Source organism: Salvia hispanica, chromosome 1, assembly GCF_029641045.1.
Source record: "Salvia hispanica isolate PSC_SH4W2 chromosome 1, Shi_PSC_v1, whole genome shotgun sequence".
Lineage (NCBI taxonomy): Eukaryota > Viridiplantae > Streptophyta > Magnoliopsida > Lamiales > Lamiaceae > Salvia > Salvia hispanica.
The window spans coordinates 62439278-62455640 of record NC_142692.1 but is presented as its reverse complement, the minus strand read 5'-3'; the positions used below and the strand labels follow the sequence as shown (position 1 = coordinate 62455640).

At 31.1% G+C, this 16363-nt stretch overlaps 1 protein-coding gene across 1 annotated transcript; it reads right to left on the bottom strand.

The window, feature by feature from the left end:
- Positions 1 to 12408: 12408 nt before the first annotated feature.
- LOC125219206 (cytochrome b5) lies at positions 12409 to 14648 on the bottom strand. Its single transcript, XM_048121119.2, has 3 exons — positions 14463 to 14648; positions 13035 to 13101; positions 12409 to 12918 (listed from the first exon to the last, which is right to left on the bottom strand). The coding sequence occupies exons 1-3, from the start codon at positions 14547 to 14549 to the stop codon at positions 12656 to 12658; spliced, it is 417 nt and encodes a 138-aa protein (XP_047977076.1). The 5' UTR covers positions 14550 to 14648; the 3' UTR covers positions 12409 to 12655.
- Between the last annotated feature and the right edge of the window lie 1715 nt (positions 14649 to 16363).

The following is a 16363-nucleotide window of genomic DNA, read 5'->3' as shown; positions in this document are numbered from 1 at the left end:
ATATTGGTTATGATAATTGTAGAGTGATGTTAATGTTGGAATCTTTGTCAGTCAATGGACTTTGACCAATTATAATTTCAACGAGACATTTAATTTTGTGAAATTAAATGATATAGCGTTGATCTACGTTCGGAGTAGATAACCGTGGTATATTCATTTTCTCAAATCTGATTTCCGGTGGGTGATAAATAATGTATTAAAGTTGTGCAAAAATTGCTAACTAAATGAGCTATGAGAGAAGCCTATGAATAATTAAGAGAGTTAATTATCCCACATTGGAAGTTACAACCTTATTAAACTAGTATTTAATAAGAAGGATTATTACATGTAATAATTATAGTGGACTAAGATGGGCTGTAGAGCCCACACGCGCGCGCCGCCGCCGCGAGCCGTGCCCTTGGACTTGGATGACACCGTTTTAGACCACCACCGTTTCTTTTTAGACCACCACCGTTTCCACGTCAGCAAGCCAAGCAGGATGACACCTCGTCATGATGACGCGGTAAAGCCAACGTGGCTGACACGTGATAGTCCACGTCGTGAATGAATCTAGACACGTCTAGATTCAACCTCTCTAGCTCTAAGCTTGTAACAGCTTGTAACGCCCGACCGTTACAGCCTCACCATGATGGCTGAGCTCGTAACGGCTTGTAACGCATGACCGTTACAGCCTTACCATGATGACAGCCATCAAGGCTGTATTGACCCCTGCAGTAGACCAAGGCTGTAGCATTTTGCATTCTAGCATTCAAAAGACCAGAACTAGAATCCGCATAGCACTTTGCATCATACGCTCTCTCCTCTCTCTGCATTGTTTTTCTGTCGAAAGCTCTGCCCTCTCCTCCATCTAGTTCGCCGGAGCTCTGCTGATAGCGATGCTGCTTCATCAGAGACGTAGCCGTTTTATCTTTGGGGACGAAACGATAATTCGAAGAGCACTACCGGAGCGTATCTTATCTTGCGGAAAGAGAACTTCTCGACTCGGCTAACCACCTATTCACGGTTTATTTGTTTTGATTTTCAGTTGTAATTTCATTTCAGTTTTCCGTTAGTATTCCTTCTTTTGGGTTGTATTACGCTCGGCTAGTGTTTATCTCTTGTAATCACAGAATCACCAATAGCCTACTAAATATAGAAGATTAGGGTCGCAAATTTTTAATCAGGTAAAATTTTAGTTTGATTAACCTGCACTTATTAACTTGTACTCAATTAGCCCTCAATTATAAATGTGTCCTATCCGGAGTTTGATAGATCAACCTGATTAAAATCCATTTTATGTTATAACAATACACGACAAACTATGCAAATAAGAGCAGAAACTGAAAAACGTTAGATCCAAAAAAGCAAAAAGAGAAAAAATATATCACAACCTACCATTGTATGAAGAAATAACAACCTGCAACTAGAGCTAAAACAAAATGTTAACAACCTATAAAAATCAGCCAAAAAGAAGCTTACACTAGACCAATTCTACCCGGTAGGTGAGTAATATCCACTTCAAAGTCTCTGAAAAGCAGTTGCAACGCACAAAACCACCATGCAAAAGACAAGCACATGGAATGCCTAAAATAAAGGAAAGAGAACGAATAAACACTCATAAGGAAAGAAAGGATGAATTAATAGAGGCGCCCCAATTAAAAAGAACTTTGCTCTACAATGTTTTCTTCTCGAACTCCCAATTGGATTTGGCAACTTAAAATGCAACCTTTTTCAAATATCCCATATCGACCACCTTATGACATAAATATTTCATGTATTTTTAATTGAATTTTCATGTAAATTTATTGATATGTAATGCAGATTTAATTGTCATGTATGTAAGTTACAAAGTCATGTAATCGCCTGAATTTAGATTTGTTGCAAAATAAGAACAATTCGAGTTTGGTAATTTACAAAAAGATTTTGATATGCAAAATCAAAATTTAATCAGTGTTTAGGTATTTATAAAAAAAATACACTAAGAAATATTGACAAAAGTTTAAAATGAACCTGGCGATGAAACATGCTATATAGTCAAGTTTTTTTGTTTTTTTGGAAAACACCACATCATGTTAACAAGTTGTAGGGAAAGACCAATAAAAATACTCTAAAAATAACTAAGTTAACATAATACAATAATAAGCCACCGATAACTAAACGAATCCTATTTCCTGGTGTCATGTCCCCTTCATTAGACTCTAGATGAATCCACCATGAATAGGTAGTGCAAAACGCTAGCTTTTAAACCTGCTTCTGCATACAAAATAAATTAAATTAGTAATAGAAACTAGTTAGTACCAGGTTCAATTATATAAAAAAAAATAATCAGATTTCTTCATCTAAACACAATTTAACATTCTCTGTAGCCACATATAAGAATTGGAATCCGAATCAAAAACAATCATCTTAAGCACAATTTTCTTGAAGAAATCCACAGAAACCCTAGCAAATATCAAACCTAAATTAGATGAATAATAGTGATCAAAACCAAGAGACAAGTGAAATTATAAAATAGGGAGCTCCCTTCAGTCCAAGACGTGACAGGAAAAACTGAACACAACTCCTGCATCGTTGAATCAAAAACCCCATCGATCACAACCCTAAATATTCGATGAGTTCACGAACCAACGAGTCAGCAGATGTGTTTTCAGCTCTCAAACTGCCTCGAACTGGACTGAAGGGAGCTCCCTTTATCCACAACCCTAACACACCACACCAAATGAAACCCCTTTATCATGGGAGCAATTAATAAGGATAAAAGAGAAATGAATTTGTGGAATAATGGAGCATATAAATAGGACACATATAATTGAGAGAACGTGAGGGAGACAAGAAAATCTAATGTGGGCTGGGAATGGATTTAGTGCAGAATAAAAATATATCTTGCTCGGTTAAATGGTAGTGATTGCTGTTTTTCAATTGGACAAGACACAATTATGGAGGAACTTCGTACACTAGTTATACATCTAATCGAACAGCTGTAAGCCCTCAACATAAACTATGGTAAAGTTGGCCACTGTTTTTAACAATTAATTTCTCCTACATCAGCGGGTCCAATTTATTACTGACAATGCAAAGACATGTCTCTATTGCTCAAACATGGAGTAATTATAAATTTTTAATAGTATGCTCATGACATGAGCATTTATATGCACCTACTGTGCACAAAGTGTTTTCCTAGAGATGTGGTATTGGGGGTTAATTTCCAATCAATGCACAAAAATTTACTTAGTTTACACAATCTCGGAAGTTTGGAATCCAAATAGTATAGTGGTATTCGATTTTATATTTAAAATAAAATAGTACTAAGATATAATTTAAAATTGAGTCGGAGGGGTTGGTTCTGACTAATTATCATATGATTATTCATTTATGATTGAATTGTGGGATTCAATCTCATAAACCAAACACACTACATATTTAATCTCGAAATACAATCTTGCAAACCGAACTGCCCATATAATTACTATAATTGTAAAATCTATGACGGATGCATCATGCATCTACTTTATAAGATGAATATACACTTCTGAATTTAAAGATGCCGATTTTAATAAGTGTTGTTAGTTATTACTCCCTCCGTTCCGTAGTAGTGGAGTCATTTTGCTATTTTGGTATGTTCCATAGTAGTAGAGTCATTTCCTTTTTTAGTAAAAGTCTAACATATTCCTTCTCTAACTTTGCTATCTCTTACTTTATTCTTTCTTCATCTCTCTACATTTTTCCTTTCCTACTTTATTCTTTCTCTACTTAACTCACTTAACACAATTTTTCTTAATCTCTGTGTCGAAAAGAAATGTCTTCACTACTATGGAATGGAGTGAGTACTATAAATGCGGTTACTTTATTATATGTTTAATGCATATGTTTCCGGCTCATGAATTGTTAAGGCTAGATCTACAATTGATGTTCTCCTTGATAGATGAGTGTGCGTCCTTGGTTATTTATAAATCATAGAGTAAAACAAAATTTACATTTTTAGTGCAGTTACTCCTATATCATTTGTGAATGTGAAGGAGTGATAAAATGCAAACTCATGTATTGTACAAACTCTAAACTTTCAACAACATTATCAACACAACGTCAACACAATGTCAACATAGTGTAAAATTTTAAGATTTTCATATCAACACAATTTCAATACAGCATCAACCGTTGACATTGTATTGACATTTTTTGTTGCTATTATTTTATCATCTATTAATATTTTATAACGGTCCAGATCATATATAGTTTAGAATTTGTACAATATTAAGAGTTTGCAATTGATAACCTTCACGTTAATGTACTTATTCATAATTTTTCTCGCATTATGTTTTTATTTTAACCATTTTAGCCTTTAAATCGTGAAGATATATAGTAGATGCATTTCGTTAAATGAATACAGATTTGATGTTCAAATCCCAAAGGCAACAAAACTTTCATATAGTACGTAAATTGTAGGAGTATTTATAAATTCATGAGAAATAACTTTATGCATTTAGTACGCGTGTTGAACTTTCATGTGTTGAAATAGAAACGCTTCAATTAGGCCGAGACATAGGAAGTACTATTTACAATTTTTTATAGAAAACATTTCTGATCAATGGTCCAGTAATTTTTACTTTCATGCAAAATGAAATCACAATCATAATTATGCAATGCTAGTTTAGTTGATCAAAAGGTAGAATTTTGACCAACTAAAAACACGTTTTATCATGACATATGGGCAGGCATTAATTATTCGAAAAGCATCTTGCTCAACAAACATATTTACAAGAAGAAAATAGACAAATTAGTATGAGTGAACTGATCGCTCCTGATATGCTCATGACCCTACTTATTTTTTAAATCATTTTAACTATTAACACACATCTTGACCTAATAAAAGGTTTGCACAATTCATGAGATCTAAGAAAATCTGTATGTATACCTTCCGTCTAAACGAAGATAATCTTTTTTTTTAGAATAGACTACGTAAATAGTACCTCACGCAAATGGTATTTAATCTTTATTTTATATCGTTTTTGGTACTCAGTGACAAAAATAACCCTAGGTACCAAACGTGTGATTATTTTGTTATGGAAGATATTTTTGGAAATTTCCATTAAATAGTATACCAAACATGTGATTATTTTTTTCTTCATTTCTTATTTCTTTTTTTCTTCTAAAGTTTCTCCTTCTTTCTTTTTTCTTCATTTTCTTCTTTCTTTTTAGTATTTTATCTTCCTTTCTTCTTTCTTTTTCTCATTAGTTTATGTTTCCTCTTTTTTTTTTTCTCTTCTTTCTCTTTTTTGTTTTTAGTGTTTATACATACATCTAATTGCATTCATAATATAAATCAAGAACAAAACACCTAATTAAATTAATTATTTAAAATAGTTAAATCAATTTAATATTTTGTATTGAATTGTTTTGTACTCATTTTATGGTTGAAACACCTAACTAAAAATATTCAACTCTTAATATCATTAGGAATAAAATTCGAAATTTTAAATTTTTATTAAGATTATATTGATTAGTTATTAATTTAATGTAAAATAATAATAATAATCATTATTATTATTATTATTATTATTATTATTATTATTGTGTGATTCATAATTTAAATAATTATATTATTATTATTTATTAATTACAACTAGTTTTTAGTATTATAATAATATTATTATTATAATAATTAAATATAACTATAACTATAACTATAATTAAGTATATTTGAATGATATTTTAAAATAAATTAATTATTAAGTTATAACATTAAAATAATAATTTTAATATTGACTAATAATAAAAAGAGTGAGAAGAATGAGTGAAGAAATTATAATATCACTTTTGGTACTTAGTTTTTTATGTCCAAAATAACCTTAATGATACAAATGAAAATATGTATTTGTTTAGAGGGTATTTTGGGGTTAAAATTGCATCAGGTACCAACAATGTGATTTATAAATACCAAAAACGATATAAAATAAAGATCAGATAACCATTTATGTGCGAAAGTGAAAGATCAGGTACCATTTATGTAGTTTACTCTTTTTTTTATATGTTGGTTCTAATCAAGATGATTCATTATTTCAAATAAAAATATTTTTATCTTTATTTTATTCATTCTCTTTTACTTTATTCTCTCCACAACACACAAAATAAAATTGTAGTACTCTCTCCGTCCCACTTGAGATGACACGTTTTCCTTTTTAGTATGTCCCAACTAAGATGACACATTTTCTTTTTTGAAAATTTTCTCTCTCCAATTAATACAGTCAACCACGTTTTCTCACTTTTATTAAAATATTCATCTTTCTTTATCTCTCTACTTTAATGCTTACATCCACCTTTTCTCTATCCAATTAAACTTTAATAAAAAATTTATAAAATCCCGTGCCGGCTAAGGAATGTGTCATCTTAGCCGGGACGGAGGAAGTACTATAAAATCTTGTAAGAAGTCATCTTTTCTTGAGACTGAGGGAGGCAGTACGGACAACCAAATTGGTTGAATGAGAGGTACCTTAAACTCTATTCACGGTGTAAGAGAAGGTACTTTCTTGGGCAGATATTATTACCCTGTTTGGATGAAGCTTTGGTTTCCATTCAATTGGCATTGATGGTTGGGATGACTCATATCACGTCTGTGACTAGTCTTTTCATTTGTCAACTCATTCAACTCTTTCTTTTGCCAATAAACTCTTGCTCAATATGAACTGTCATCCATTTCTAGGGTTTAGCGTGTAGCTGTTTCTTCACGAGGTGAGGGATTTTAAAATTTGTCGTTCACAAATACATTTGTCTTTATAAAAAATCCCGCAAAATATAATTACAATCTGAATGGATTTCTAAAATATAATCCTGACGATAATATAATTCATGCATATATGGTCTCCAATAATGACAAAAAGGAAAAATTATACTCCCTTTGTCTAAATATTAGTTTCATTTGTGGACGACACGAATTCTAATGAAAAATTGCTAAAGTAAGACAGAATGAGAAAAAACAGGTAATATATAAACAAGAACTTTCTAATTTCAAAACTATTTTTTGCTGAGATCTCAAAATGACAAAATGGAATTATTTTTCGTAGATTGAGGTAGTATTCAATGTAGTAGCACCAATAGTTTTGATAGTAGGTAATTCAAGTTTAATGAAAATTGATACTACCTCTGTCTCAGATAGATTGTCCCATTTTTCTATTTCAGTCCGTCCCACATAGTTTGTCTCATTTCACTTTCACCAATTTTTGGTAGTAGACCTCATATTCCACTAACTCATTTCTACTCGCATTTTATTATAAAACTAATATATAAAAGTAGGACCTACAATCCACTAACTTTTCAACTCACTTTTCGTTACATTTCTTGAAACTCGTGCCCGAAAAAGTGAGACAAACTATCTGGGACGGAGGGAGTAATAAAGAATACGACAGAGTTGAAGTACTATTAATTTGATTAGCCACGTCTTATAAAACAAAACTTGCCAAAAATAAAATACTCCCTCCATCCCAAAAAATTAAAAGTATTTGAGACGGTAGAAGAATTAATACATAATTTGTAAAATAATAGAGATAAGAAGAAAAGTTGTTAAAATAGCGATAATGGATAGTGTAATCCATATTATAATTAGTGTTTAGAGTGAACTACAAAACTAGTGTACCCTGAAAATGGGGTTTGCCCCTTTTAGTACCAAACGTTTAGAAAATCACATATGTTCAGTCAAAAACCACCAAAAATCTCAAAATCAGTTCCAATATTTGCAGTTCTACTCTTCAAGCCGGGAATGGTATATTTGTCCATTTACTTGGATTTGAGATCTTGTGTTTGTCAATGTTAACCCCTTTTTTTTTACTTTCTATTTTATGTCTCTATTTTCAATTTTTTCATTTTTTTTAATGTTTTGAATTCCTATGCAAAAAATAATTAAAAAGTCTGCAAAAAGAGGTTGACATTGACAAATATAAAATCTCAAAATCCAAGTAAATGGACACAATTCGTCACACCCCAACCCTTCACGTATATTCTAATAATAAATAAATTCAAAAAAAAATTAAAACTATTATTCCACATGTTAAGCAGAAAGTACTCATATCAGATACATAAAAAAATCAACATTATCTTTAGAGTGAATTATATAACTTGTACCCAAAAAATGGAGTTTGCACATTTTTAGTACCAATGTTTACAAACTAACATTTTCAATCAAAAAGTTTCATAAATCCTAAATTTAGTCCCAATTTTTACTTTTCTACTCTTTAACCCTTGAGGGGTATATTTGTTCATTTAGTTTGATTTGAAGACCAAATTTATGATTTTTACATGTTAATGTACTTCTTTTGTGATTTATTAAGAACCAAAAATCTTTATGATATTATTAAATCTATGTAATCTCAAAACAAATTATTTAAATGTTTACAGTACTCCCTCGTTCCATAGTAATAGAGTCATTTTGTCATTTTGGTACGTTCCATAGTAATAGAGTCATTTCCCTATTTAGTAAAAGTCAACACATTTTTCCACACCTACTATACTCTTTCTTACTTTTTTCTCTCTTCATCTCTCTACCTTTTTCATTTTCCACTTTATCCTCCCTTTACTTAGCTCACCTAACACAATTTTTCTTAATCTCCGTGTCGAAAAGAAACGTCTCCATTACTATGAAACGGAAGGAGTATTATCTAAAAATGAATTATTTAAATCTTTGTAGTATTATTTAAATTATTGCATTACAATCGGAAATTTAATATGTATTTATAGTATTATTTAAAAAATATTGAATAATTTACTAAAAAGGTGCAAACTTTTTGCCAATGTTGAGTACTAAATAGGTGCAAACTTCATTATCTAGGTACTAGTTTCGTATTTGAATCTTTATCATTGATAAATTTCACCTTTAATTTCACATTATAATTATAAAACATATTCTCTAACCAAAATATATAACCAGAAGCAATAAAATCAAACAATTTTATATCCATATGCATGTCTCTCTATTGAGTTTATTATTCTGTGACGGATCAAGTCTGGTACCTGCCTGAGATTTTCAATATGCCAATATGATTTGACCCGAAGGTCCCACTATGATTGACCCGACCCAATATGTCTGCTGTGATTTCGGATCCAAAGCAAGACCATCACAAATCCTCTTTAATCATATGATTCATATAATCCCAATTACATATGTAAAACATATCAATTACATCAACTACATTTTCATACTCCCTCCGTCCCATTGAAGATGACCCATTTTCCTTTTTAGTTTGTCCCAACTAACATGACTCATTACTTAAAATGAAAACATATTTATCTCTACTTTATTCCCTCTCTCTTACTTTACTCTCTCCTCTTAACACACAAAATAAATTTGCATAAAATCTTGTGCCGTCCAAAAAAGGGGTCATCTTCCTTGAGATAGAGGGAATATCATATTCCACCAAAAAATCCTAATATAATATATAAATATGTTCATTGCACCAATCATATGTTTATATCATATTCTGTCATCAATATCAAATAATAACATATAACGCATAACCATATCATAGTCATATCATATCATCCAATCATTCACTTCACTTAAACACATGGTAAAAAAGTACATAAAACATTTAAAATTGAAAGTTTAATTTATACATAATAAATATCCTAATTGAGACCTGATTCCATGTGCACATCTACAATCTTCATTAATCCAATTGAAATCTAGTTCTACGGGTAGAACTCTTTCTTTGCATGATTATTTTGCTCTCGTCTACACTTCTGCTAATAATCTTTCCTATTCATTCAAAGTAACATCTCTCTATTCACTAAGTATAGCCACAATTTAAGTCGAAAGCCAACCGACTTGGTGTGAAAAGTTTTATTTTCTTATTCTTAAAATATTAATAAGATTGACACATTTGATGTTAACACGTGTATAAAACATAATTGCATGGAAAACTTTATACTATAATTTAAAATTATCCATAAAAATATTATGCTATTTTTCACCGTCCTTTCTTCTCCGTTATTAGTATAGTACATATTAATTTCCGAAACAAAGTACATATAAATGTTCAATCTATTGTCCTAATAACTTTTGATCCTTTTCCTATAAGTATGATTATAAATATATACTACTCCCTTTGTCCCGACTAAGATGACATACTTCTTAGTTAGCACGGAATTTTAAGAGTTGTTGGTTAATGTAGTTAATTGAAGAGGGAAATAGTGGGTGTAAGTATTAAATGGAGAAAGAAATAGAGTTGAATATTTAATTGGAGTGAGAAAAAGTATTTGAGTATATTAATTAAAGAGATAAAATTACCATAAATAGAAATGTGTTATCTTGGTTATGACATGCTAAAAAGGTAAGTGCGTCATCCATGTTAGAACAGTGGGAGTATAAGTTATAATCTTTAATTCAGTTTTTCATATTTAAATGCATAACTTTCTTTATATATACATTATCTCTTACATTTATATATACTCTCACCGTTCCACAAGAATATGCACTCTTTCCTTTTCAGTTCGTCCTACAAGAAATATGCACTTTCTAATTTTGGAAAGTCTTTTCTTTCTAATAAGGTGGAACTCATTCTCCACTTACAATACTTTAATTACTTTTTCTCTCTATCTCTCTCTTACTTTACCAATTTTACATTAAAACCTGTGCCGTACTCAAAGTGCATATTCTTTGGATGGAGGGAGTAATTGATTAACTATTAATATGATATTGATATTATTTTCTATATACCTACTTAATACATTTCTAAGGAAAATTAAATGTACAACTGATAATAAAATACTGAATTATGTAAAATGATGTACTCCCTTAGTTCCATAGTAGTAGAGTCATTTTACCATTTTTATACGTTCTACAGTAGTGGAGTCATTTCCTTTTTAGTAAAAGTCAACATATTTCTTCTCACTTACTCCCTCCGTCCCTGTTTAAGAGTCATGTTTTTCCATTTCTGTCTGTCCCAGTTTAAGAATCTCATTTAGAATTTACCATATTTGGACATAAAATTTAACCTCATTGTTGATGAAATTTACACTCAAATGCCATTACTTTCATAAAAATAAAACCAAACAAAATTCTAAACATACAAAAAGTCAAAGGGGTCCCACTTTCCACTACCTCACTTCAATTATTACACACTCCAACAACCACTACCTCACTTCAATTATTACACAGTCGAACAATTTCTTAAAACCCCTGCCCTAACTAAATTGCACTCCTAAACTGAGACGGAGGGAGTACTTTACTCGTCTCTTACTTTATTTCTCTCTCCATCTCTCTACCTTTCTCATTTTCTACTTTACTCCCTCATTTATTTAACTCACTTAACACAATATTTCTTAAATTGTATACCAACAAGAAACGTAGCCACTACTATAGAACAAAGGGAGTATATTTTGGGTCATGGACGTGACACCCTTCTAGGCCTAAAGGGTAATATTGTAAAAATCAGTACAGATTTTTAGATTTTTGGTGGTTTTTTACTAAATGTGATTTTCTAACCGTTGGGTACTAAAAAAAATGTAAATCCTATTTTCTAGGTACTAGTTTTATAGTTCACTCTAGTGTTTAATGATGGATTCTAGTGGTATAAGAGTTGTAAATAAGTTGATGTATATAGGTAATGGGTTTAGGAGAATTTTCTAAGAATGGAAATGTGATATTTTTATGAGACGGATGAAAAATAAAAGTGTACTTATTTTTATAAGATGGAGAGAGAATACATTGCAATCAAAATTAGTGACCATCCTGCTCCCTCGCATCAGAATATATTAACTCGTGCTCATGTGAATACATAAAGATTTTGTTTTCCCACATGTGAATGGAAGACTAGTATTCATCATTTTCAACTAAATGACATAGATTCTAGTTTTAGTACTCCCTTTGTTCCTCATAGTTGAGTTGTTCCTCATAGTTGAGGCGAAATATTTTTGCACGAAATTTAAGAAAAGGATGTTTAATAGATAAAAAACAAAGTAGAGAGAATAGAGTAGAAAGAAAATAAAGTAGAGAGAATAAAAGTAAGATGGAGTAAAGTAAGAGTGAGAAAAAATAAATTATTTACTATATATGAATATGACTCAATTATGAAGGAACTTTCCAAAATGAAAAAAATGGAGTAGCATTTTCTTTTTCAGATCCTTAACTCGGGATCAAAATCTAAGGTTCTCATAATAATTAATTCAATATACTCTGCATGTCCCACTATAAGTCGAGCATTTCTTATTTGGCACGGAATATTAATAGTGTTGTTTTGTGAGTTAAATAGTGAGAAAATAAAATAAGTAGCCAAAGTAGAGAGGGTGATATTTCTATTTTTAAAAATGTGTCATTTGGAGTGGGACATCCCAAAAGAAAAAATGTGTTATTTAGAGTGGGACAAGGAATAAGATTTATCAATCATGAATCGCTACATTCATGCAATCCGCTTCTAGGTATGCAATAGGAATAGTAAAACTCAATGATGCAACTATATGGTATCAATAAATGAGTTTATAATAAGGTTCCAGCAGATGGTAACCGTACATGCTCAGTGGCAAGCAATGTATTAAAGCACATCTAGACCACATTCTTAATTGTAAGAACCATGACAAAATCGGTTTTCATCACCTAGTTTCGAAGATTCAGGAACAAGGTATATGTCCTGTATTAATTCCTACGGCAGAAAATTTTGAAAATATTCTATCTGACCTGAACAGCCACAACAAATCAGATTGCTTGCTTCTTCCTTATGTATAGGTAGCCAAGACCCACTGATAAGCCAACCACAGTTATTGGGGCGTACCAATACTGCTTGCTCAAGTTGAAGAATTTCTGTGGAAGGTTGTTCAGTTGTTGCTTCTTTGAAATAATTTTAAGTTCTGGGATAGGAGTAGCCCTTTCCTCGAGTTCCCCAATGCAGAATGTTTCCAGGAGTTCCCTAGCAGTTTTGCTATGCCCAGCATCTTCAAATTCATCAGTAGCGTCTTTTCCTTTGGACAAAAATGAGTAAACCACTTAGTATAATTCCATACTTTGCCTATTAGCAGTATCTAGAAACTGTGTGGGGAGGGACTTGATAGTTTTATGAGAGAAATCGAAATATTACCAGTGGTACCAAGTATAACATCATCACCACCTGGATGTTCATCTAAGTATGATGACACGTCATAGACCTGGTGATTTGAAGGCAAAGGTCAGAATCTACCATCAAAGAAGGTAGCACCGATCAGAGGATAAGCATTCAAGTCCCAATACCGTAAGAAGAAGAAGATACTAATCCTGTTATCTAGAGAATTATTCTCTCTCCATCTTTCATTGTATTGTGGATACAAGACAATCATATCTCAGGATTGTAAAAATGTCAAAATTAGTAGAGAAATTAACTACAGAACTCTGAATCAGGCCATGATTATAGTATTCAACTTAGTTAACAGATAAGTTATTATCCAGAAAAAGATGAGCATTTGTGGAGTTCTCTCATCCCACCAGAAGACAAAACTTTACATGTTTTGCAGTGGAACTCAATCTAAACAAGTACTACTATGAAAGGAGTATGAATAAGCTTCAAACTAGCAAGAGAATTTCAAGTTGGTTATTATGTGAAATGTATGTTATCAGCAAACAATCAAATCAATTGTTGGAAAACCCACAATAAGTCACTTGGTGCACCAGACATCCAAGCTAGGGAACAACAAAAAATTTGTTATAAAGGGAGGATACAGAAACATATGAACAACCACATGTTATAGACTGAGAGATTAGGTTCATATACGAATCTAATCTTATGCTCTAACCAATAAAGCACCAACTGGAGTATAATACTTTCTACATTACCAAGTAGCTACGTCCAGTGAAGAAAAACTTGTGTCAATCGCAGGTTCGTTCATCAGTTACAAACAAATCATATTTTAAACAATTTTATATTGAATTATTGATAACCACAGATTTTACAAGAGCATTTTTCTCCTTTATCAGAAATGGTTTATCTCAGAAAAAATCCATTCAGAACGTATATATACACACATGCTAGAGATTGATAACTACAAAAATGAATGTTGACCATCACGAGCAACACAAACCCAGATCTCGAACTTAACTATCCTATTTCAGAAAATGGTGTAACTCCTCGCCTCATAAGTCACAACCATGAAATCTAGCAAGTGACCCAAAACAGAAGCTGCATTAATAGAAAGATGCTAAATCAGATATTGTATCTACTACATATTTACACTAGTTACCACACGCACACAAACAGGTAATAATGGATCAAACCACAAGAGCTAAACAAATCGAGGTCCTCTCCAACTAAAAAAACCTAGAATTCACCTCAACAACCAAAACAATTGTTTATTCCTAATTAACATAAGTATGCATCATTAACAAATACTGCAACGCGATTTAAAGCGAAAATCCAACTACAATTTCAACTCAATTGGAGCATCTCAAAGCAACTACAAACACTCCGATTAAAACAATGGAAAGTAAAATAAATGTTCTAAGCTACAAAATTGAAGTTGGAGAAAAGGCGTTGGACCTTGCCGTCGATGGTAATCCAACAATCTTCGCTGGTATTGTGTTGGGAAGCTTCTTCGACTGTGTAAAGCTTTGTAAGTGTTGGCATCGTCGCTTCCCCTCTGATATTCCCTAGCTGCACCAGAGAGAGAAACAAAGTTGAGTTTTAGGTGAAACCAATTTTCTAACTTGAAGGGCCTAGGCTTTCGTGAGGAAGGGTCCATCATATATAATTAGTGGGCCGCTAATTCAAATTAGAGGATAATGTTGAGCATGATTAATTGATTATCAATGGAGGCCAATTTTATTCTTTTCCTACAAATATCATACTGTACTATATAATTCGTGATTTGTAAATTATTTAGAACTCGTAACAAAACTTGTTTATCTTTGATATGCGGATGCATCAAAAACTTGTTTTATCTTTCATATGTGGACATGATTTCTCTTTTATTTTATACATGGACATCATAATATTTTCTCGAAATTTTAGCACTCACAAGTCACAATAATGAGCATATCCTTGAATTTATCTTATCAATAAGTCCCATATATTGACTAAGTTTCATTAAAATTTTAAATTAAATAAATTTTATTAAATTATTATTCTAAAGAATAATTAGATTTAAAAGGGTGCATAATGCGAAAATATTTTTTAAAGAAAAAACTACACATTTATTAAAAATAGACAACAATGCAATCCAGAATAAAAGATCAAAATATAAAAGAAGGAAACATGAAGAAGTTACGACCCCAAAATATAAAAAAAAATACAATTAAAATTTTGTTTTTTAATTTTTATTTTTATTTTAATGCCTATGGTAGAATAATTGTTTCATAATATTAATACAATTCCTAGTGCTTGTGATGATATCATTAAAACTTAGATCCATTAAATATGGCACCTGTATAATAATTGGGCCTATAAATAGAGCCCTCGGAAGCTCGGCTCTTGTAAAGTTGGGTAACTTGATTTTGCAGCCCCCCACGTCTCTCTCTTAAACCAATTTTCAATAGGAGTACTTAAATTTTCCTTTTAGTATATCCACAAATGAAAATCCCGGTATATGAATCTCGATTCATAATTACTATAAATGATAAAAAAGTCTCACATTCCACTAACTTGTCATTTGAAACTAATATATACAAGTATGACTCATATTCCCAAACTTTCTTCTACCTATTTTTTTAATATTTCTTATAATTCGTGTCAGAATCAAATGTGACTCCTATTTGTAGAGGGAGGGAGTACTATAGTAAAAAGTATCTTCAATGGTATTGCAAAACCAATTTTATTATAGATTATTAGGAAAATATACATATTTTTGGATTTACACTAAAACAATCTCAAATCACTTTTTCCATATTTTAATTTGTTGCATTCAAGTTCAAATTATTTTATACTTAACAAAATACTTAGAAAATAAAAATATGAAGAGATAGAAAAACTTACAAAAGAAGCGCAACGGCTTTGGAGAAGAGAAAGAAGATATGAAATAATAATCTAATTTAATTCCATGAATAGTTGATTAGTTATTAATTTGTGGGCTAGACTCATATTAGTATATTACATTCTTTATTGATTATAAACTAATATTATGCCAAAACATACTACACATTTTTTACTGATTAGTTTTTAACCTCAACATATTACACATTTATTTATTGATTAGTTAACTTAGAATTTAGAATTATGATCAATGGCTAACTAATTAGCGATCTCAAATTAAGACTTAATCTTAATTATTAGATTAGGAGATCTAATGGTTAAATTAATATCAAATGGATTATATTTTAAATTTAAAAAATTATTAAGTAAAATTAAAGATTATTAATGTCAATTCTTATATGGAAGTTAAACTAACCACTTTCTATCTCCTCAAAATCATCTTAAAATTTAAAATTTACGTAACTCTCTCGATT